The sequence below is a fragment of the Pimephales promelas genome, chromosome 6 (assembly GCF_988280905.1).
Source record: "Pimephales promelas chromosome 6, fPimPro1.hap1.1, whole genome shotgun sequence".
In the NCBI taxonomy this organism is placed as follows: domain Eukaryota; kingdom Metazoa; phylum Chordata; class Actinopteri; order Cypriniformes; family Leuciscidae; genus Pimephales; species Pimephales promelas.
The window spans coordinates 5192079-5216500 of NC_142774.1; the positions used below are offsets into that span (position 1 = coordinate 5192079).

The window sequence follows — 24422 nt, forward strand, 5'->3', positions numbered from 1 at the left end:
ATCTTTCTTTCTAACTAATCTTTCTTTCTAACTAATGTATCTTTCTAACTAATCTGTCTTTCTTTCTTTCTTTCTTTCTAACTAATCTATCTTTTTTCTTTCTAACTAATCTATCTTTCTTTCTAACTACTCTATCTTTCTTTCTAACCAATCGTTTTCTTTCTTTCTAACTAATCCATCTATCAATCTTCAAACTTCTTCAAACTCTCTGGTCCGGCTTTCTCAAGCCAACTTAAAGTTTGTCTCATCAAACTTTTTTTTCCTAGTTAAAAAAGCCATTTTACATTAACGTAACACAATTTTTACTAGAATTTTACCAATTTTGATTCTATTTGAATAACTATTTGGTACTGCCTGTTATTGGATAATCTAGTAATCTAAATAAAATATACTACTTTTTATATTTATTTGGAACTTGATCAATGAAGTTGTAATATTTTGTAATATCATTATGTTTTTAATATAAAATGAACGATATATTTTATCAGTGAAACACTTGAGGTAAAAGACTTGAAAACTGCATAATTCATATTATAAAAATGATAGTTCTGATTCTAAAATCTGGATGAGCCACACTGTAAAATATACAAAATGCACACACATGTGAACAAGTTTCGAAGTTGCTTTCCGGCCAAGAACAACTAAATTCAGCTTCACTACTCCTTTAAAAAAAAACAAAAAAAAAACAAGTTACTCCTCGTCTTGGCTTGTTTGGTTCGCGTCCTGCTTTGTATTTTCACATTCCTCCACGTTTCTTTGCCGCCCTTAATGTGTAAATAACGTAAAGCAGTCCTGTCCTCAAATAGCCAAGCAAATATAGCCTGTAGCAGTATAAACGTTGACACATTTCTACCTTCGCACAATGTATATAGCGTCAAGCCACCCAACCGTAGTCTTCTGTAAGTGTTCCTTAACTATTAAATTAGCAACACCTCAACTGGTTCAATCCATCACCAGAAAGATGAAAGAGAGATGAAAATAACATGAAAAGGTGAGAAATAGCAGGAGAAAGTGATAACAGAACAGGGATGGCTCATAATTGGAAGATACCCAAAGAACACACACACACACACAGTCCTCCTGGCACACATTGCTCACCGTTACTCATACACACAGACTTGAACTTCACTTCAGTTTGATGCTATTTTTTCCTCTCTACATTACAAGGCATTAAATCCCATTTCAGCTTAATTCCCCTTTCTCAGTGCACTTTTGAGTGCGTTTGTTCTCGCATGTGTGTATGCGTGTGTGCGCCAGAGAGAACACCCATGTGTGTGTGTGGGAGTGTGCAAATGCGTGTGAAAGTGTTAAGTCTGTATATGTATATTTATCACAAAATGTGTACACATGCACACAACACACTCTCGCCACCTGGTTCTTTTGAAATAAAAATTTGATGCACTATAAAACAATATTCCAAGCTAAAAACGTGTACAAAAAATAAGGCTGGCTAGTTCAGTTTTTTTTTTCTCCCAGTTTTAAGCTTACAATTAATCAAATTAATAAACTGAAATGAATGGTGCACTATGTTGAAAACAGTGCTTTTTCATATTTTTGTGGAAACGCGGGATACATTCGTATCAGGATTGTTTGTTGAATAGAAAGTCTAAAATTCAGCATTTGTTTGAAATGGAACAATTTTGTGACATTATGAAGGTTTTAATGTCACTTTTGGTTGATTTAATGCATCTTTGCTGAACTAAAGTAATCATTTTAGTTAATTTCTTTGCATATAATTAAAAAATCTTACTGACCACCTACTTTTGAATGGCAGTAGATTATGACATCCAGACCTTGACTGGCTAACGTGGTCAAAATATTGTGTAAAACTAAAACTATTTTAGTGCATGAAACCTTTGTTAACATTAGAAAAGGGAAAATGCATTGAGTGAAAGGCATTGCTATCTGATTATGACATTCACACACAAACGCAGAGCAGATGTCTCCCACTACTGTAGATACACGGAAGAGCCATCTGGGACCAGAACACAGACTGAGAGTGTGTGTGTGTGTGTGTGTGTGGTTAATGCATGGACAGAAGAAGCACCTGTGTTGTGCATATTTCTCAGTGTTTGTTTGTGTGTTGCTCTGACTTCGACTGTCCCATCTGGGTTCTTCCAATGCTATTTTGCTGATTCTGACTATGGCATTCATTTAATTTAGTGTCTTAGGTACCCCCAAAGCCCAGTAAGGTTGAAGCACCCTTCATCAACACTAAACCTCTCATATTATACTGCATAACATCGGACTTTATCATTAAAAGTGACTTTAAAAACAGACTAACCAAGCAGCTCTTTAGTAGACACCTGATGCACTATCCTGACCTGTCTTCTCCCACTGCGTGTGTACATGTGCAAGTGTGTGTGTGTGTGTGTTCTAACCATGGTATGGAAACTGCACGCCATCATTCTCATGTTTTATCTTCCTCTCTTGAACACTCGTCAAATGGTGCTGTACTGCAACTGGAGAAGGGAATTGTTAACAGGAAAGAAGGTCACGAAGGTCATGGTGTGTTTAATGCCTTTTCCACCGACATGATGCCGGTGCCCAATCCGGCCTCAGTCCACACATTTCCACTCAACTCAAAAACCGTCTTGTTCTTCGGGACTTGCCCCTTGATTGTCTACTCTTAAAACACAAACTGCTATGATGTCAGTGGCTGACGTGACGGTTCTCAGCATCTCAACATGAAATCATGCAATAATTTTCATGACATTTGGTTCCAATCACAGAAGCCATGTTTCCATCGACACGTTTTTAAGTGATATCGAATGAAAAATACCTTATGGAAACAGTCAAATTCTATGAAATTTCATGAATATCGACTCAAATGAAATGCGTTCGATCGATATACGGCTAATGCGATGAAAGCTGATGGAAACGTTATTTGCCGAATAAATAATGAATTGCGATTAAGTTTTAGGCCCTTTTATGGTTGCAACACGCCAGAAGACGAGTTCATTTCCGGCCAGTCCCGCTCTGTTTGCGCACACATGGCGGATGTCAACAAAGACAGATGTAAGTGGACATAGTAAAAAAATGCTTCAACCAAAGGGTTTCCATCGGGCATTGACGTGCATCGGCATCATAGCAATGTTTATAGCGTATGTATAGATAATGTATAGCGAGGCTGTTGTTATAGCGAATACAACCCCTTCAAGCTAACAACCGCCTCATTATCACTCACTTATGTCGCTATCAGCTGGCACTTAAGCATTATTAGGCTACAACTTGTGAAATATTGATCATTTGTTGGTAGATGGCGCGATCCGTTTTGTCTAACAAAACTTTGTTCGCAAAAGTTTGCTTGAATGTTGTTCGATTCAGTGCGAAAACTAATGGAAACACCTTAAAATGTCTCAAATCAATTTGTGCATGTGACGTCATTACGTACATGTTTTTATTCGCTTTAAAGCCGTTGGATGGAAACACACTTTCACCAGCTTTATTCGCATGTGTTTTTTTAACCGAACTTCAGATAACTCGATTGACACGTGGATGGAAACTAGAGTTTCTACAATCAATGTTAGGCTGGCAGCATTAACTTCTTAGACTAGTTAGACTTCTTTTTAAAACAGTCACATAAAAAGGAAGCTAGTCTAATTTGAAGTACCATAACTAATTGCTAGTTGGTTGGACTAGTTCTTAAGACACAGTCTTAACTTAGCGGCTATGTCTATGCAACTGTTCTCATTCTTTTATTTCCTGTAACAAGAAGCTACAAGAGTTTATGTTAAAATTAAACGTAAGACACAGTTTACTGTGTTACCAAAAACACAAATAATAACCAGATTTTATGTATAATGGGGCAGTTTTAATTATAAACAAGTATCAAATACAAAGGGATACTTAATTGGACTATTTCCAACAAATTACAAAAATCATAAAGTAAACACCATCCATCAAATGTAGATCATAATCAATCTAGCCAAATTTGTTTAGCTTAGTGTGATTATTATTAAAATAATCTGTATCACAATTCCTGTTTTTCAATCTCCAAATTTAAATCATAATGGTTTCACAGGAATTTGCATATTTACGTCACTTGTCTTGTAAAATCAGTAAATAGAGTTAATGAATGTTTCATGAGCATTATGATAACTATATTCATCCGCAAAGTCATGCACAACCAAAGTAAATGTTCTTCTGCAAAATGCATGCAATTAACCGCAAGAAGGACAAAAGTTACAAAGTGCACCTTTAATTTGAGATTAATTATACTTAATCTGACTGATTTTAGGACATTTTAATAGTTGTTAAAAGGATAGTTCACCTAAAACTGAAAATTATCCCATGATTTACTCACCCTCAAGCAGTGTTGGGTGTAACTAATTACTAAGTAATTAGTAACTGTAATTTAATTACTTTTCCCTTGAAAATGTACAGTAAGGGATTACTGTAATTGAGGTAAATAAATACTGTGTATAGATCAATCCGATCTCACAGCGATTCGTATGCATTTTATGAGGTGTCTAAATCGTACGACCGCACTCGTACAAATTCGTATGTGAATTCGTACGTAATTATTGTAAAATATGTATGAAAAAAGTGTGAAAAGTCATGAGATCAGACATAAAACAATAGTGGGTTTAACATCAAAATGTATTGTCTGATGTTAAAAAGTATGTTTCTCCTTTTCTACCGTGGTTAGTTTAAGGATAATTCGTGCAATTTTATAGTATTTATTTGAAATAATTAAAACAAGATTCATGTCTATTCTTGTATTATTCAGCTGGTTGAGATTGAAATGGGATTTTGAAAGTAATTAGTAATTAAAAGTAATTAAAAACTTTTTAGAGAGAGTAATTCATACAGTAATCTAATTACATTGTTGAAGAGGTAAATAGTAATTAATTACTTTTTTAGAGTAACTTACCCAACACTGCCCTCAAGTCATCCTAGGTGTGCATGCAGGATCCTGTCATGAACACTTTTTGTAGCATTTGAAATCTATTTGTAGGCAGTTTCCTGTATGTTGTACATTAGTAATTGAAATCTTTGTTCGGCTTTCAAGTTGGTGGAAATGTGGGCTGGTGCTCAAAGGTGACTGCACCGTTTTCGCCAAGACCAGACTCAGGCATCAGCACCGTATGTGTGTGTAAATGCGATGCTCACCTGCATCGACGTCATTAGGCCAGCCACTGGACTGAGAGCTGGTGCCGGCCGGAGAACGACTGGAGTAGAAGACATCATCAACGGGACTCTCCATCTCACTGTCATCTATAGACTTGCGCTTATTAGAGCTGCAGAGAGAGAAAGGCCGAGCGAGGGGTTATTAGATGCCCCTGTGATAGATTCCTGTAGACAGGCAGAGAGAAACACAGAAAAAGGTGCAGAGATACAGTGACAGACTGAGTACCTCCGAGGAAGACTGGCGTACAGCTCCACCTCAGACCTACAGCGCAAGAAGAACGACAGACAAGGGGGAAAACAGAAGGAAAGAAAAAAAGGAGAGCAAGACCGATCAAATTTCCACTGAAGAGAGGCACAAACAGCAGGTATATGAGTGTGTGAGTGTGTGTGTGTGTTCACCTCGTGGATGGAGGGGAGGCAAGCGAACGTCTGCCGAGTGCTACTTGGTTGATATTGTAGTAACTGGGACTTTCCAGATCCGCAAGTGAGAAATTAGGACCTGATGCCGTTGCAACTGGGGCTGCAGAAGAGATGAAAATGTTGAGACAAAAAAATCTGAAATGTAAAACTTAGAAATCGAGCTTGTAATGCCGTGGACAAACTCTGATTAAAATGGAGAAGACCCCTTTTAATCGTGTGCCGCGGCTCGTGTAGTTAGGACACGGTGTAAGGTGCATTTCTTACAGGATTTCCTATAGGATTTTTATGTTTTTTGCAGACCCCATTGTACTCTCAGAAAAAAAGGTACAAAAGCTGTCATGGGGCGGTAACGCAAAAGATATATCTTTGCCTTTTTTACCCTTAAATGGTGCATTTTAGTACTTTTGGAAAGGATAATGTCCCAGTAACAGCAAGGTTTAGTAGGTTTAGTATCATTAACTAGAACTAAAAAAATGTGTTACTTGAAATAATATAAAACACATACTGAAATGTAATATATTAAATATAAAAACTTAAAAATATATTTATCATACATAATTTTTAACATAATACATTTTCCCCCTAGTATTTTGTTTTGACGTATTCTTAATTAAAACACCGAAACTCTAAGACTAATTAACCGTACGAATTAGCATTACAAAATTAGAAATTGGATCACACATAATAACTTCAGTGAGCAGGTGATTCATCTCAAGACGTTATCTGATTGATTAATCATCAAGTTATTCATAAAATTGAGCAACAACATTTAGCTAAATACAGTATTTGTTGCCGTGGCTCTGCAGATTTAAAGGGATAGTTTGCTTTGAAATTAATTATTGATATGTTTTAGCTTACATCAAGGGAATCCAAGATGTTGGTGTCTTTGTTTCCACAGTATTTTCAATTTTGATATTTTTAGGTCAAACTGTTCTGTCTATCAGTCATATAATGGAGGTCTATGGTCACCACCTCAAAGAGCATGCACAGAGAAGTCCAAATTAAACATGATTTAATGACTCGTAAATATAAGTACACATTGATGGCCTAAGACACAAAATGAGCGGTTTGTGTGAGAAAACAAAAGGTGGTGACCATAGACCTACATTATATGACTGACAGACAAGAACGGTTTGAGCTAAAAATATCAAAATTGAAAATACTGTGTAAACAAAGACACCTACATATTGGATGCCCTTGAGGTAAGCTAAAACATATCAAAAATTAATTTTAAAGTGAACTATCCCTTTAAGAAAACACAGGTGGATGTTACAGCACTTACTCTGAGACACTCGTACCAACTCGGCTACGTTCCACACTCCCGAAGTCACGAAACAGTCCTGGAAACTCAGATGTCCTGCAGGGAGAGAAACACGTGCCTCACTCAACTGGAACCTGGGCTCTGTGATAATAGCATGTTTAAAGAGGCCACTACCACATGCATCTATAGAGAAGTACTTTAAATTCAGCAATGTCAAAAGTGAGAGTAAAGACATTTATAATAATCACACAAAAAATATATATATTTCAGTCTGTGTGATTTTTTCTCTCTCACCGTTTGGTGGGGGTTTGATGTCTGAGTCTCCTTGTTGACTGGAATTGTCTGATTGCCCAGATTCTGCATTGAGACAAAAAGAAAAAGTGCATTTAAATGGCAGAAAATGCTTCATATTCAATCATCACTGCTCGAATCGGATAGTTCGGTGACGTTTAGGCGCTTGGACTCAACAACATCGTGAGCGGATATTTTCAAAACGAGGAACGAGTGTCTGAGTACATATGCATGCGAGTGTGTGTTATCAGCACAGTTTATGGCAGGCTGCGTGTGCATGTGTGCTTGTGGAGGTGTTTATCGGGCGGTTGTGGGTGATAAGGGAACACACTGGCCCATGCCAGCACGATTTGATGGAGTGTGTAGAGATTAGGACAAATACACCCGCACAAACAAAAGAACAGCAGACTCAACGGAGGAGAAAGAGCGAGACGATCTCTTTTCTCTCCATTTAGCATGTTGTCTCCATCTCTGTCTCTCTCTCTCTCTCTATTTTTCTGGAGTTCTGGCAGCCATTTTAGTCTTTGGCAGCCATCTTAGTATTGGCGGTGTACACACATTCCTGCTAGCTGACGACACACACACACAAACATAGGCCCAAACCCATGAACACGGCTGGAAAATGTGTACAGTAGGTTGTGTTTCACATGATGGCATACGGCATCCCGGTCCTGTTTGAGCTCACGGATGCTCAGGCGGGAGGACGATACAATCAGCGACCGTCATTTTACACCTAGCATTTTAATTTGTTACGAATTTGAAAGAAGCCCTGGCTGGTGTTACTTTTTTTTGTCATTTTGGAGCTTGAACACCTTCCACCCTCAAAACACGGAAAAGAGCAGCTGGGATGTTCTTCAAAATTTCACCTTTTGATACGCATGCACAGATCAGGGTGTACTGTTCATTTAGAGCAGCTTCATGAACCTTTTGTTTTTGGTGTGCTGTTGTATTGTAGGTGAAGTAAGACACGACAAAAGGAGGGAAAACACTTTTTAACTACTTTTTTTTAAGGTCTTCAACTTAACCCTCAAACCATATACACTTAATAGCCCTTAATCCTGTAATTGTGGATACATGTTGGCACAGAGGACTCAGGTGTGATCCTAATTTTTATTTATTATAAATGTTATATCACTGTCTTTGATAAAGTTTTGTCTATCTATTTATGTTTTTTGGGTTTTTTTTTTTTTTTTTTTTTTTTGGGGGGGGGGGGGTATTTTTGAATTTATTTACTTCAAAAAGTACCGTATTTTCTATGTAAATTATGCTTATTTAAAATAAATAAATAAATAAATAAATACATTAAAATATCATTCCAATAAGTTCTTAGAGCTAAAACCTAAAGATGAAGTGACTTTGCTGTCACCTGGTGGCTTATTTTGGCTTATTTTAGAGTGCTCTAAATTACAGTTTTTTCCCATTCATTTCTGTGGGTGCCCATTTTTGACCCAAATACAAGATTAAGGAGTTGTTTTTCACCCACTTAACATTGTAGAACTGACTGAGTCAAAAAAAGTATTGTGTGTGTTCAGGAGGCAAAGGAAAGGAAAAGTAGCCAAGTCTTGTACCGCTCAGATCAAGGGAAATATATATATATATATATATATATATATATATATATATTTTAAATCAAAATTTCAAAACATTTGTCCAGAATACGGTTTTAGGGTTAAAAAAATTGACAGGTTTTGGTTCAAAATATGTTTGGGTTCAAATCTGAACCAAACATACATTTTTATTCAAAGATCAACAGTCTGTCATTGTAACATTGTGACCTTTCAGGTTATAGCCTAATGCTAATAATCCTTCTGCCAAAATTATTATTACAATTAAATTGTCGGTCATTAAATAGGAAAACTAAATAAATGTGTAAACATTCAAGTGTAAACCGACATAAAACAGTATTTATTTATATATATATATATATATATATATATATTAGGGCTGTCAAACGATTAATCGCATCCAAAATAAAAGTTTGTGTTTACATAATATATGTGGGTGCACTGTGTATAATTATTTTTTTTAATTTTATTTTGTATATATTATAAATACACACACATGTATATTTAAGAAAAAAAATTATATTTAAAAAATGTATATCTACATATCATATAAATTATATAGAAATCTATTTACAGTATATAGACCATTTCACAAGATGTAAACAACACTGGTCCAGAAGCACTTCCTGTTTCAGTTTTTTAACACTACATAAAAGCTGGGATAAAATACAACCAACAGAACATATAAAACTGAATCAAAAAGTTAAATAAACATCTTTAAGATGTTTTCTTTACATGTGAAATAACGAAAACAGTTACAAACTAAAACAGGAAGTGCTTCTGGACCAGTGTTGTTTACATCTTGTGAAATGGTCTATACATGAAAATATTTCTTAAATACAGTATGCTAAGTTTGAAATTGGTAATATTTTTTATGCTTTTGGAAGAAGCGTCTTCTGCTCACCAGGGTTGCATTAATTTGATCAAAAATACACTAAAACATCAAAATTATGAAACATTAATACAATTCAACTGTTTTCTATTCTATTTTCAGCATCAGTTTCAGTCTTCACTGTCACGTGACCCTTCAGAAATCACTCTACTATGACGATTTGATCCTCAAGAAACATTTATTATGATGATTATCAATGATGAACAGAATAGAAAGTTCATTCATTTATTTATTTATTTATTTTTTAGGACTATAAATGTCTTTTCTGTCACTTTTGGTCAATTTAATGCATCTTTGCTGATTAAAAGTAGTACTTTCTATTTTTAAAAATCTTACCCTAAACTTTTCTCTCCTACAGTATATGTTTAGAAAATAGATTTTTTTAATAACTCATACCTTAAAAGTTTTATAAAAGTACACCATATCAATTGTAAACGGCTTTGTATTTGAAGAAAAACTGTCAAATGAATTTGTTGCACGTTGCATTAAGGTTCATCACAAGGAAGAAGGTCCTGTTAATGATCATTTATAAAGATATGAGACTACGTGTTTGAACCAATAAAACGACTCTCTGTGTGTCTTTTAAGCATGTCTCTCTCTGACCCAAACAGATGTTAAACCCCATACAGCCACTTTTTCCTCGCCCCCTCCCTCCGTCCCAGTTTATCAGCATGCAGTTGAGTTTCGCTTAAGAGGTTTAGCATTATGTTGCTAAACATTCTGACCTTTTTTTAATCCATAATGCTCTTAAAGTGTTCCAAAGCGCCCTAATCCCCTCCGCCCTCTCACTCCGCACTCATTTATCAGCCAATAGTCATCACTCTCCGGCTTCCTTTCAGCTCTAATTATTTATTTCTCATTCTGAGCTCAGCGTCAGAGAAATATCTCATAGCTCGAGGACATCCGTGTATGAGCGGTAGTGTTTTTTTTTTTGTTTTTTTGACAGTGAGCTCGCTGGATTACAGATGCTCGGGAGTTGGACGAGACAAACATCTGTCTGCACTTACACATGAAGAGCTTAAGGGAGCAGCTCTGCGAACGTAAACTCATTTGTGAGGTTATTTCATTAAAAGCAAGCTGTTTTTCAATGTGCATTTGTGTGTGTACATTTTTCTACGTATGCATGTGTAAGTCTGTGTATGAAGGAGCAGGTGTGTGAGATTGGTTTCGGCACAGCCTGTCACCCATCTGTGTGCCCGTCTGCAGCCAGACTCTGCCAACACACACACACACACACACACACAGAATAGAGAAAGAGACACACATAAGCAGAGAGACGAGACAAGAGAGCAGAAAAATAAAAATAGAGATGCATCATTCACACATAAATCCAAGCATCTCCATCAGTGTGTGGACATAAATAGCTTTAACACACACACACACACACACGCTGGCTATTGAAGACATGTGATTTGGGCTCTTTACAAGCTATTGATTGGATCAGATCTCAAAGGAACCCCAGGAGAACCCTTGTCCACAAAGACAGACAGGGAGGGATTGAAAAGGTGGAATATTAATCGCACTGTTTCTCAAATCACTACAGAAATTATAATCACCTAATGACAGATCATAATTTGTTTCAAAGAAACTATTCTGTTCTGTGCCACTCTGCTCTATCTTTTCAATTCTATTCTATTGTAAAGGCCAGCCAAGCCTGTCACATTTGAACTCAAATGTACAAAAATAAATATTTTTTATATTGAGTGGCTTTAAGTACTATGTACTTACATTTAAAAATAAGTATATTGTGCTCATGTTGTATTATGAATCACTTTTGCTGCTATTGAGGTGTGATACGGGTAAGGTTAGGGACATGGGTAGGTTTAAGGGTGGGTTTAAGTGTAAGGGATGGGTCAGCTGTGTAAACACAGATGTAATTACATGCTGATATTTTTAAAATATAAGTACAATGTAAAAACATGTACGTACACAATAAGCCCATTGTATCAAATTATTCATTTCATTATTATTCATTATTCACTTAATATAAAGTGGGACCGTTTTTTGCATAGTAAATCTTATTAAATAAATGTGACAGCAAAGATACAGTATGTTACAAAAGATTTCTATTTCAAAAAAAAAAAAAAAGTAACAATTTCCACAAAAATATTAAGAGCACAGTGGTTTTCAAAATTAATAATCAGAAACGTTTCTAGAGAAGAAAAACTGCCTTTTATAATAATCTCTGAAGGATCATGGGACACTGAAGACTGGAGTAATGATATTCAAACTAATTTTAATAATATTTAACAATAATGAATAACTGAACATTTTGATCATTTGAGACCAAAGCAAAAAATCTTAACAACCCCAAACTTTTTAACAGTAGTGTACAAAATCAAATATAAATTTAATTGAAAATGGACTATTGATGTACAATACTGAACAATTCAGTGGAGAAATATTCTTAATTTCCATCTAATTACGTATAAATATGCAATATGCAAGATATAATTCTCTTATCGCCAAATATAAAGTGTTTTATTTTTGGTTTTCGCCACTGACTGGACGTGACCTGCTGGTGATTTCCCGAGGTTTAGGCGTTTGAAGTCTACTCTACTTCTGTCCAGTAGGGGGCTCCTGAGGGCAGTCAGGAAGTCATGCATGTAAACAGCGAGTGAAAAGCCCTAGAGCTTTTGGGGAGACAGCAGGTGATGTGATTTGGGCCATTTCAGGGCAGTCACAGGTGTGCAATTTCACATCAACAAACATCACCTTTCAGTGTCAATAAAAATAAACACAGTTTGTTGACACTTGTGGTTTGATCGCTGTGGTTGTCTTTCTCAACAGTACAAGCACAAGGCCAATAAATGACACAATAAGCTCACTCTTATGCAATACAAACAGAGAAATACACTGATAACGCTATCTAAGGCTGAATCTGGAGAGATTCAGCAGGATGTGCATCGATTTTTTTTGTGTATGTGTGTGAGAGTGTGTCCTCAGATCAACCCGTGACCCAGACAGGATGTGACTGTTAAATAGGCTTCACAATAGTTCAGTGTGTGAAGGGCTGCACAGGATACCAGGTATAAAACACACACACACACACACACACGTTGGGTTTCCATGTTTTATGGGGACTGTATATTCTATCCCCAAACAAACTTTCTGCATTTTTATATTGTCTAAAAACTTAATTTCGTATGATTTATAAGCTATAATGAGCTATTGATTTCAGATATTGCCATCTTTGTGGGGACATTTTCTCCCCATAACATAGAGAATACCTGAAGCACACACACACTTTTGATCAATTTAATGCATCCTAACCAAATAAAACTATGAATTTGGGGCTAGCATCACAGCAGCACCAGAAAATGCCCAAATCTTTTCGGATAGTGCCACTGAACTGATCATGTGATGTAAAAATGCCACTTTGTGCCCACAGAAAGAGAAAGAAAGTGATACAAAGAGAAAGAGCCTGAAGGAGGTCTGGGAACAGAAGGTTCTGCCAAAAAAGCCGGGAGAGAGAATTAGGAGGGGGAAGGCAGACGGGATCTGTTGCCAAGGAAAGTGAAGAGAAGAGAGGAGTACACAACATACATCTAGACAAAGAGAACAGAGTGAACAGACAACTAATAGAGGAGGAGAACAAACAGAATAACAGACACACTTGATACATGAACACACATGCACTTTGACCCTAAGTCAGGGAGCCAGAAACCTAACTTGCTTGTATGTGGAAGGTGGGGTTTTCTTTTCCAGCCAATCGCAGAGCGGGAAACCGAATGCACGGGCCAATGAAATATGGGGGTTCTGTTCCAAACTCCGCCCCCTCACAGTTCTTTGTGTATTGTGCAGTTGAAGCACACAGATGCTCAGTGATGTCATCATGAGCGGGTTGTCCGAGGTCACGGAGGGTCAGCGAACTGTCACTCGTGACAGCTGGACAGGGGAAGAAATTTTACACACGGATGCGCATCTTTGAAGGCTTCGCACGAGTGTATCCACGTTGTGTAAAACTAGAAATTGGGCCAACATGCGTGTGTTTATGAGCTTATCGGAGTGATCCTTTAGCACTGGCGCACTAATAAACCTCACTACATGATAAGAGGATCCAATAAGCTTTTCCCAGAATCCTCAGCAGTCCTAAAAACAAGCAAAAATCTGAGTGTAAACATACACAACATCTCGACGAGGGAGAGCAGACACAGCTGCTCTGTGCTGACCTGAGTTAAGAGTGTGTGTGTGTGTGTGGTTTGGCTCTTATCTTTTTAAATGAGATAAGAAGCTTGAAGAGTTTGTCCGTCTTGATTCTCACTGTTTGTCATGGCACTAATAATTGGCTGCTGACAGTCTAGCGGCTCTTGAAGTTAATCTGGGACCTTCTCCTGTCAGCCTGTCTGGGGAACGTGAAGTAGGACGGTCCCGGGATTCAGCGGAGGCCTACAGAGCCCTTCCAAATGACTGAAAACGGACAGCAAGCAAGCTAAACTAGATTTTTACATGATCTAAAAAAATATGAGTAGGGTTTAATCCTTGGGTGTCCTTATGGACGTTTTCGTCTTTTCGGTTTTGTTTTTTTGTTGTTGTTTTTTGGTCATTTTGCCTGTCTTAAAGGAGTAGTTCACTTTTTAAAAAACTTTTGCTGATAATTTACTCACCCCCATGTCATCCAAGATGTCCATGTCTTTCTTTCTTCAGTGAAAAGAAATTAAGGTTTTTGATGAAAACATTCCAGGATTTTCTCCATATAATGGACTTCAATGGGAACCAAACGGTTCAAGGTCCAAATGAGAGTTTCAGTGCAGCTTCTAAGGGCTTTAAACGATTCCAGATGATGAATAAGGATCTTATCAAGCGAAATGATCGCTCATTTAAAAAATAAATAAAAAAGTTTAAGTTATATAAGCTCAAATGCTCGCCTTGCTCTGTTCTGTGATGCGCGTTTGTGACTCTCCTGTTTGAACTCGTTCATCAAAATGAACGAATCTTTTTTCCAGTCATGACTCGAAGGGTCCGATAAGACCCTTATTCATCGTCTCGTGTCGTTTAAAGCCTTTTGAACAGTTTGCACTGAAACTGTCTTTTGGAACTTGAACCGTTTGGTTCCCATTGAAGTCCATTATAAGGCGAAAAATCCTGGAATGTTTTCATCAAAAACCTTCATTTCTTTTCGACTGAAGAAAGAAAGACATGGACATCTTGGATGAAATAGTGAAATTTCTAATATTAATCCATTAATTCCACATTATATTTGTATTGAAGTACAGAGGTTGAGTAAAAGCATTTATACAGAAACCACAAATCGCAAACAATATAGTCAAGGTTCATGTTTCGGATGTATTACAGTTTGTTAGTGAGAAGTGCTCTCAAATTTAATTGCAGCAAATTGCTCAAGCTGCCTCGTTTAAGTAGAAAATCACAATGGAGATCGCTAAATAAATTTCATAATCCATAATCATAATCCTAATTGCTAAATAAATTTCATAATCCAAAATAAAAGTCATAATCGCTAAATTTCATAATTCTGTATCTGTGTTTTCAGATAATCAACAGGGTTTTTTTCAGTGCAGAAAGCAGGAGAAATTCATATATTAATATATTATCAATCATGCAGTCCTATTCTAAAGTGTACTGACGTGATATTTAGTGCGTTGCTATGCGGTTGCTAGGGGATTGTGGGTGGTTGCTAGGTCGTTACTCACTGGCCCACAAATGGTGCCAGATGCATCCGAAACACATTTTGCAACCCATATTACTTCCAGAATTGATTGGATAATGAAAAGTTGGAAGGGAAGGGGTTAAACATTAAAAAGGACCTGAAGAGGAGCAAATTATTGGATTTTGATGAAATCATTAATCATTCACAATAAAACCAGGTAAAGAAAGTCAATTTTAATTTCAATTTGAGGTTTAGGGGTTTTGCCATAACAAACACCACATATAACATCAAACTCATTTTGTATGAATGACTAATATTTACGGAGCTGTAGAGGGATCAGAACGCATCATCCTTTGAAAATCCTTCACAAACAGACCCGAGAATGAGGATTGGAGATTGAACGAGAGCAAAAGAGCCATGAAGGTTTCTCTAGTGGAACTGCAAGTGACTGCATCTGTTTGGCAGCAGCTCAGAAAAGTCTAGTGTTTCAGCCTCCACACACACACACACACACACACACACAGAAAGCTCAGAGAGAGCTAGTGTTTCAGGCCTCGGCCTCAGGGACTGCTATTCCAGGCTAGTTTATGAAAAACAGCTTTATGTGGAAAAAAGAGGAAACGTTGGAAGAGAGAGAGGTTGAATCAGAGGGAGTCTGCAGTTAGAAACAAAGGCCACGTACGCACTGCAAAGTTTTGGGAGTGATAACCTTATTAAAACGACTCCCCAAAGTTACCATCACATCACGTGTGTCTGCGATGCAGGAGTGATTCCTCAACCCACGATAGCTGACAAAGTGATGGCCATTTAGCGACGGATGGGACGCAAGAAACACTGATTCCCACGGTTTAGAATTTGTACCAAAATGTGCAAAGGAGTCAAGAGCGACACACACCTCCATTTCAGGGATTTGCTCACATCTTCAAACCAAGAGAATGAAGACATGTGATATGCTTTTAATTACTTTAAATATGAATCTTGCATTTTTGTTAGAAGCTTTACATGAATTATTCATTGCAAACCTCACTCAATACCTATTCTGGTACCCTGGTGCATATCTACAGAAGAGGCTTAGGTCCAAGCAATAATAAAAAAAATAAAACCATCTCGAGATTAAAGTCTTTGTAATGCAAGATTAAACCAAATGAGTTGATTCTCAAGATGGCATTTCGACTTTTTTCTCGAAATTTAACGAGTTTTTTCTCAAAACACGACTTTATTCTCAATATTTAATGAGTTTATTCTCAAGATTGTATTTTAACTTTTTTCTCGAAATTTAATGAGTTTAATCTCGCATTATAATTACTTTAATCTCAATATTTAATGAGTTTATTCTCAAGAGTGTATTTCAACTTTTTTCTCGAAATTTAATGAGTTTCTCTCAAGATAGTATTTTAACTTTTTTTCTCAAAATTTAATGAGTTTAATCTCGAATAATTACTTTAATCTCGATATTTCATGAGTTTATTTTCAAGATTGTATTCCAACTTTTTTCTTGAAATTTAACGAGTTTAATCTTGCATTATAATTACTTTAATCTCAATATTTAATGAGTTTATTCTCAAAATTGTATTTCGAATTTTCTCTCGAAATTTAACGAGTTTAATTTCGCATTATAATTACTTTAATCTCAATATTTAATGAGTTTATTCTCAAGATCGTATTTCGACTTTTTTCTCGAAATTTAACGAGTAAACTCGCATTAATAATTACTTCAGTCTCGAGATGGTGTTATATTTTAATTATTGCTTGGACGTAATCCTCTTCCGTACATATCCGTACTGGGTTAAACAAACAGATCAAAAGTTAAAAAGTTTGGGGTCAATAATAATAATAATAATACATAAAATAAAAACCATTAATATTTTCATTCAAGGATATATTATATTGGTAAAATTTTTTTTTACAGATTTACACAGAAAATAACGTAAAATGGAAAACCGTCACATTAAACATTTCACAATATTACTGTGCAAAATATTATTTTACAGAGGGACATTTTCTCAAGATATCTTCATTTGTGAGTAAATTATAGAATTAATTTTTTTGGGTGAACTCTTGTAGTCTTGTGGCTATACTATGAAAAAAGTATGTATTTTAATGTTTATTTCCAAGCCCCATTTTAAATATGTGTGTGTTTTTGTCTATTTCTAATCTGTTCTCAGAAGCGAGCAGGAAGTGATGTCGGTGTTTAACGTGAGGAATAGAGGAGACTACAGGCCACAGATGCATGGACTCGGAGACTCTCGGGCCAATGGGGCACAGCTGGGCGGCAGGTGCTGTCTATCATTTGGCATGAAGCGGATCACAATAATCTCAAATGAACCGGCTCTATTCCCGCCCTCGGCAGCCCTCGGGGTGAGCGGGACAGAAACACCTACAGGCCCAGATGACATGCACTGCCAGCGATATTTATCATTAAACACTGCTTTCCAGAGCGTGACCACTTCTACGAGATGGATTGTTACAAACTGAGCACAGGCAATGTATGGTTTACCTTTACTGTTACCTTTACTAAAGACCTACAGCAATGGTTCACTCAAAAATGAAAATGCTTTTATTTACTCACCCTCATGCCGTTCCAAACCTGCATGACTTACTTTGAAATAAACACTATTTCTTTTCTTTTTTTTCATAAAATGAGAGACATTGTGGTCTCATGTTGTTGTGCAGCCCACTGACTTTCACTGTATGGAAAAAAAGTAAAAATATTCTCCAAAATATCTTATTTTGTGTTTACAGTACTTGACTAGTCGCTGAAAGAAATGGAACGACATGAGAAATTATATTTTAAGCAAACCGAGAATCAGAAGTACACTACCATTTAAAAGTGTGTGGCCAATAAGAGGCTAATATATATACATTTTTAATGAATCATTTTATTTAGAAAAATGATATTTAAAAAATATTAAGCAGCACAACTGTTTCAACACTGATAATAATAATAAATATTGGTGCAGCAAGTAGAGTAGAATAGAATAGAATAGGATAGGATAGAATAGAATAGAATAGAATAGAATAGAATAGAATAGAATACAATATGATAGGATAGAATAGAATAGGATATGATAGAATATAATAGGATAGAATAGGATAGGATAGAATAGAATACAATAGGATAGAATAGAATAGAATAGAATAGAATAGAATATTAGAATGATTTCTGAAGGATCGTGTGTCACCGAAGACTAGAGCAATGGTGCAGATTCAAAATTCAAAATAGAAAATGTTTTTTTTTTTTTTGTAATAATATTTCACAATAGAGAGAACAGAGTTTCTTTTCCTCAAGGTCATCTCCTAACAGGGCATAAAACATGTGCAATATGCAACACTATTTATACTTGTATTTATTTAACATACCTCTTATTCACATTCCCTTGCATTTCTTTATAACATACATGTATACAGTATTTTACAACTATGTTGTATACCGTGTATTTTTATATATAGGCTATATTTATTTTTATTCACTTCTTTTATTTTTATTATCCGTGTGTTGTCTCTGTCCAACTTTTGAATGGTACTGTACAGTACCTTACTATTTTTGGTGCTTTCTTGACAGACAAGGTCACTATGAGCTATACAAAAAGATTCTCATTTGAACAGCTAAAAGGTTTGGAAGAACATGAGAGCGAATAAAATAATGCCCAATCTTTAATTGTTTTGAATTCTGCCAGAATTCCCTCGTATTCCTTAAATTGATTTCTTCTCAGCTACTAGGAGCCGGAGTCCAGCCCTTCAGCTCGCAACACCAGATGCAGCTCAGACATCTAAACATTTGCTTAGTGATTTAGTTTTCTGTTTTAGTTGGGTGGCGTTCACCTCACTGGCGGCAAACGCACATACCCTGCGGCCGAGACGCTGGGTTTTCCCTCCTTTTCCATCCCCTGTTCTTTTCAAGGACTAGTATTTTTGCGGCGCTGTAGCGGCCCCACCGACATCTGCAGATTCTCACGGAGAGTGCAGGAATTCAGTCACACACTCACCGTTACAGAAAACTAAGCGTCCCACACACTTCCCCCTTTTCATCAAGGGTGACGAGAGAGAGAGGGGGGAGGGACTGAAGATGGAATGAGGGGGAAAAAAGAGATAATTGCAGGAAAGTGGGATTATTAGGCCATCAGTATCCTTTCAGACCGAAACTGCCAGATAAGTGAAATCAGATGGAGAGAGAGAGAGAGAGAGAGAGAGAGAGAGAGAGAGAGAGAGAGAGAGAGGGCTCGTCTGATGCTTGAAAGGTTGTAATGGTCAAGTGTCCACCTTATTTAATAGCTCATCTTAATTATTGTCGTATTGTTGGGTGTAGACACTTGTCAAACGTTTGGGGTCCGTGCGATTTTTTTTGAATGTTTGTGAAAGAAGAAGTCTCTTCTGCTCACCAAGGCTGCATGTATTTGATCAAAAAATCTTGTGAAAATTAAAACAATTTTAAATAGGGCTGGGTATCGATTCAGATGTTCAAATTTGATTCGCAAGCTCTCAATTCGATTCGATTTCGATTCTTGATTCGATTTTCGATTCCTGATTCGACAATAATGAATATAGATGTAATACAAATCCTATATTTATAAAAAAAAAAAAAAAGAACAGTGGACGTAAGTTTACAAGTGGTTAATTAATACAAAGAAATTAAGTAAATAAAACTCTAAATTCTAAAACTCTAACTCTAAAAATAAAACTAATTTTAGGTACACTAAAATAACGGTTTCGTATTTTCAATATATTTTAAAATGTAATTTATTCCTGTGCTTTATTCCAGTCTTCAGCGTCACGTGATCCTTCAGAAATCATTTTAATTAGGGCTGTCAAACGATTAATCGCGATTAATCGCATCCAAAATAAAAGTTTGTTGACATAATATATGCACTGTGTATAATAATTATATATTTATATCTAAATATGAAATATTTTCATGTAAATACTGTATATAGATTTATATATAATTTATATTAAATTATATATAAATAATATTTTTTTCTTAAATATGCATGCATGTGTGTGTGTTTATACATACATATATATATATATATATACACATACATATAATTATTATACACAGTGCACCCACATATATTATGTAAACACAAACTTTTATTTTGGATGCGATTAATCGCGATTAATAGTTTGACAGCCCTAATTTTAATACGATTTAATACGAATTTCTCATTATTATCCATCTTAAAAACAGTTGTGCCGCTTCATATTTTTGTGGAAACTGAGGTTTTGTGTCCAGTGTTATACTAAAACTCACCGTGCTAATGAATACCCTGCTAAAGACGCTCAATTGCATCATTTTGAGGAAGCTGAAATGTCGAGGAGTCTGTGAATGTGAAGTCACTTTAGATTTAGATACGGGACTGAAACGTGCTTTGGATCGTGTTTAGCTGGCCGGCAAGGATTCATCATTTTCTCATTAGCTTTGAGTTGAGGTAATTACTTTCTACAAGTTAATTACTCCGTTTGGCATCCCTGCTGAATAACAGGACAGTGAGTTCTAGAACAAAAGTGACCCCGAGTTCTGGAATCGCAAAAACTTTTCTGGTTCTCCGATGAGAGCAGCTGGAACCCATTAACACGTTTAGATCTGAATCGCATTTAATTTCTCCTGCACGTCTTTCTCTTTACCTCACCGATGTTTCAAGACTCCCTGGGGACCCGCAGCAGTGCATGCTGGGATGACTACGACAGGCAAAGGCTCACAGATATCCAGCTCTTTTACTTCATCATCCCATTCATCTTGTATGGGGGTCAGGCTGAGTCTGTGTGAGCGTATTTGGGCTTTATCTCTGCCGACAGTCGGTCAGTCTAATACTTGATGGCTTGTAGCCGTTGATCTGCTGTAGGTTTAGCTATAAAACACCGTAATACCCTGCAGTCACAAACACACTGCTAAATACAGGCCTGCAAAACACACTCTGATGGGTGGTGCATGTGATCATCCCCAAATGCTTCCCTGCCAGCGTAAGAGCCTTACAGTTCTGGAAAGGATAAATATATGGATAAAATGTGCTACAAATATGCCTAAAACACTACAAACACACGCACTGAAATAACCTTAGAGCAGTAAAGCAGTCCGAAGACTAACTATGCTATGAGCATCAGATCAGATTCTGGGATGAATAGTGCAATTGTTTTGTTTGCAGATAAACTATCAACAATAGATCGTGGCCAGCCTGGTGGTAATCTCTTTAGGAAAATCGCTTTAGGGTGCAAATCGCCTTTCCTGAAATGTGGTGCGCACAATGGCTCATTTTCATGATTTGTTTGCACTGATTTCATTTAAAACTGTAGCAGCCCTAATAGACACTGTTGCATTCATCTTAACGGGGATAGTGAATTAAAAGAAGCAACATAGACATATTACAGACGTACAGACTAACAGTTTAAGCAGAGTTTAAATGGGTCATCAAGGGAATAAACAAATAAATGTATTCATTTAAAAGGGATCGGTAATTATAGTTATAGTTTTATTCAGCAAGGATGCATTCAATTAATCACAAGTGACAGTAATAATGTTACAAAAGATGTACACTTAAAATAAAAATGTAAAAAATGTAGGGCTGTCAAACGATCAATCGCATCCAAAATAAAAGTATGTGTTTACGTGATATATGTGGGTGCGCTGTGTATAATTATTTTGTGTATATATAAATACACACACATGCATGTATTTAAGAAAAAAAATATTATTTATATATAAATCTATATACAACATGAAAATATTTCTTAAATATATACAAGCATGTGTGTGTATTTATACATATAAAATAACTATACACAGTGCACCCACATATATCATGTAAACACAAACTTTTATTTTGGATGCGATTAATCGCGATTAATCGTTTTGACAAACCTAAAAAAATTGTCTTTCCACAATTTTACAATTTTTTTTTACTGTATTTCTGATCAAATAAATGCAGCTTTGGTGAGCAAAAATCTAAAATCTTCCAGACTGCAAACTTTTGAATGGTAGTTTTTTTTAATGCCCGAGGAAAAATATTTACTGAGGAAAATGAATAACCAGGAAGAAAGTGTTATTGAAAAGGTTTATTTGTATGCTATATGTCTGTGTATGCGGTGAGCACACAAGTTTTTGAATAAACTCTCTCTCTCTGTCTCTGTCTCTCTCTCTCTAAATATTTCTGGGCAGTAATAAAGCTCCCATTGTTTGAGACGAGAGGAAGCAGGAACTGTATCCTCACTGACCTGAATGTGATGTGTGTGTGTGTGTGTGTGTGTGTGTGTGTGTGTGTGTGTGTGTGTGTGTGCGTGCGTACGTGTGTGACAGGTAAACCCTAAGTTATGGGGACAAAATGTCACCACAAGTATGGCAATACTAGAAATCTTGTATGGGGTAGAAAATACAGTTTGAACAGTATAAATAATGTAAAGTCATCATTAAAACATGAAAACCCAACTTTCTGTGTGTGTAAGAATGAGAGCAAGAGAATGTGTCAGTCCTGACATAACACACTTCCTCTAGACACTTTTGCTGCCCCATCACACACACACACACACACACACACACACACTACACACAGTCAATGTGTCAGTGCCCTGTATATCCTGTATATGTGTTGAAGTGTGTTGCTTTAATAGGCCGGTCACGCTTGCTTACTGCTGCTGGAGAAGATCTTTAATGTGGGTTCTGCCTCATTGCCCTGGTGGCTGACATGCCATAATGACACTCGTTCTTCAATGAAACGTTCACTAGGAATCGGCACACGAGTAGAGAACGTTTGTACAAACGTTTTTGAGAACAATGTGGTAAGTTACTAACTGAACTACTTGACAACACAGCTCTTCTGATTATCCTTACAAGTAACAGGCACATGAAATATTACAGGCGAGCAAACTGAAAAAATAGGCTACGTTCAATAGTAACATGTAGTGTGGCTAACTACTTTCAGTTGGGATAGCAAGTTTATTTTGTCCGAGAGTGATGGTGAAAGAAGTAAATGAACACAGGAGGATGAGAAAAGGCAGTTTTCTGGCAGACACTCACATATCTAATGTCTTCATCAGCCAACTCTCTCTCTCTCTCTTTCTAGTTATGGTTATTTTATAGCAGTGCGAGTAGACAAATGAAAACACTTGTCTGCCAATAGCAAAGACCACAGAAGTCTCTCAACACGTCCAAATCTCACACTCCTTCATTTCCTTTCATGTCTCATCTCGGACAAATACACACTATGCAGTAAACAGACGTCTCGTGATTCCCCCCACACACTTGTTTCTCACACACTTTCCACTTAAAATTAACATTAAAATAGTGGATGAAAAAACAACTTAGACTAAACTTAAAATTAACTACACACACACACACACACACACATATATATATATATATATATATATATATATACTCTAAAAAATGCTGGGTTGTTTTGACCCAATTTTGGGTAAAATATGGACAAACCCAGCCATTGGGTTACATTTTTAAATTACATTTTTAACCCAATGGCTGGGTTTGGCCATATTTTACCCAAAATTGGGTAAAAACAACCCAGCATGTTTTAGAGTGTATGTATATATATATATATATTAGGGCTGTGCAAAAGTTAATTGCGATTAATCGCATCCAAGATAAAAGTCTGTGTTTACATAATATATTTGTGTGTGCAGTATATAATTATTTTGTATATATAAATACACACACATGCATGTATATATTTAAGAAAATATGTTATTCATATATAAAATATTTATATTTATATAATATAGATTATGTATTTATAAATATATACAGAATTTAAGCACAAATAATTCTTAAATATATACATGCATGCATAGGTATTTATATATACAAAATAATTATATACAGCACACACAAATATATTATGTAAACACAGACTTTTATTTTGGATGCGATTAATCGCAATTAACTTTTGCACAGCCCTAATATATATATATATATTAGGGCTGTCCAATGATTAATCGTGATTAATCGCATCCAAAATAAAAGTTATATAGTAATGTTATAAAAGTTACATAATATATGTGGGTGCACTGTATATATATATATATATATATATACACACATGTATATATTTAAGAAATATTTTCATGTATATACTGTATGTAGATTGATATATAATTTATATTTTATATAAATATGAATATTTTATATATAAATATTTTTTTCTTAAATACAAGCATGTGTGTGTATTTATACACAGTGCATCTACATATATTATGTAAACACAAACGTTTATTTTGGATGCGATTAATCGCGATTAATCATTTGAC

General features: G+C 35.9%; 1 protein-coding gene across 17 annotated transcripts in view; it reads right to left on the reverse strand.

Annotated features, from left to right (window-relative positions):
• nfixa (nuclear factor I/Xa) overlaps positions 1-24422 on the reverse strand; it is a 127516-nt gene that overhangs the window by 15436 nt on the left and 87658 nt on the right. For 12 of the 17 annotated variants that reach the window (XM_089131988.1, XM_089131987.1, XM_039686348.2 and 9 more), the window contains 6 exons: positions 7109-7171; positions 6836-6910; positions 5533-5653; positions 5360-5395; positions 5116-5243; positions 2382-2462 (listed from right to left, as the gene is read on the reverse strand). In XM_089131988.1, coding sequence (XP_088988114.1) covers positions 2382-2462; positions 5116-5243; positions 5360-5395; positions 5533-5653; positions 6836-6910; positions 7109-7171 — 504 coding nt within the window. The remainder of the gene's footprint in view (positions 1-2381; positions 2463-5115; positions 5244-5359; positions 5396-5532; positions 5654-6835; positions 6911-7108; positions 7172-24422) is intronic. The other 5 variants (XM_089131990.1, XM_039686392.2, XM_039686323.2 and 2 more) reach the window with 1 other exon arrangement.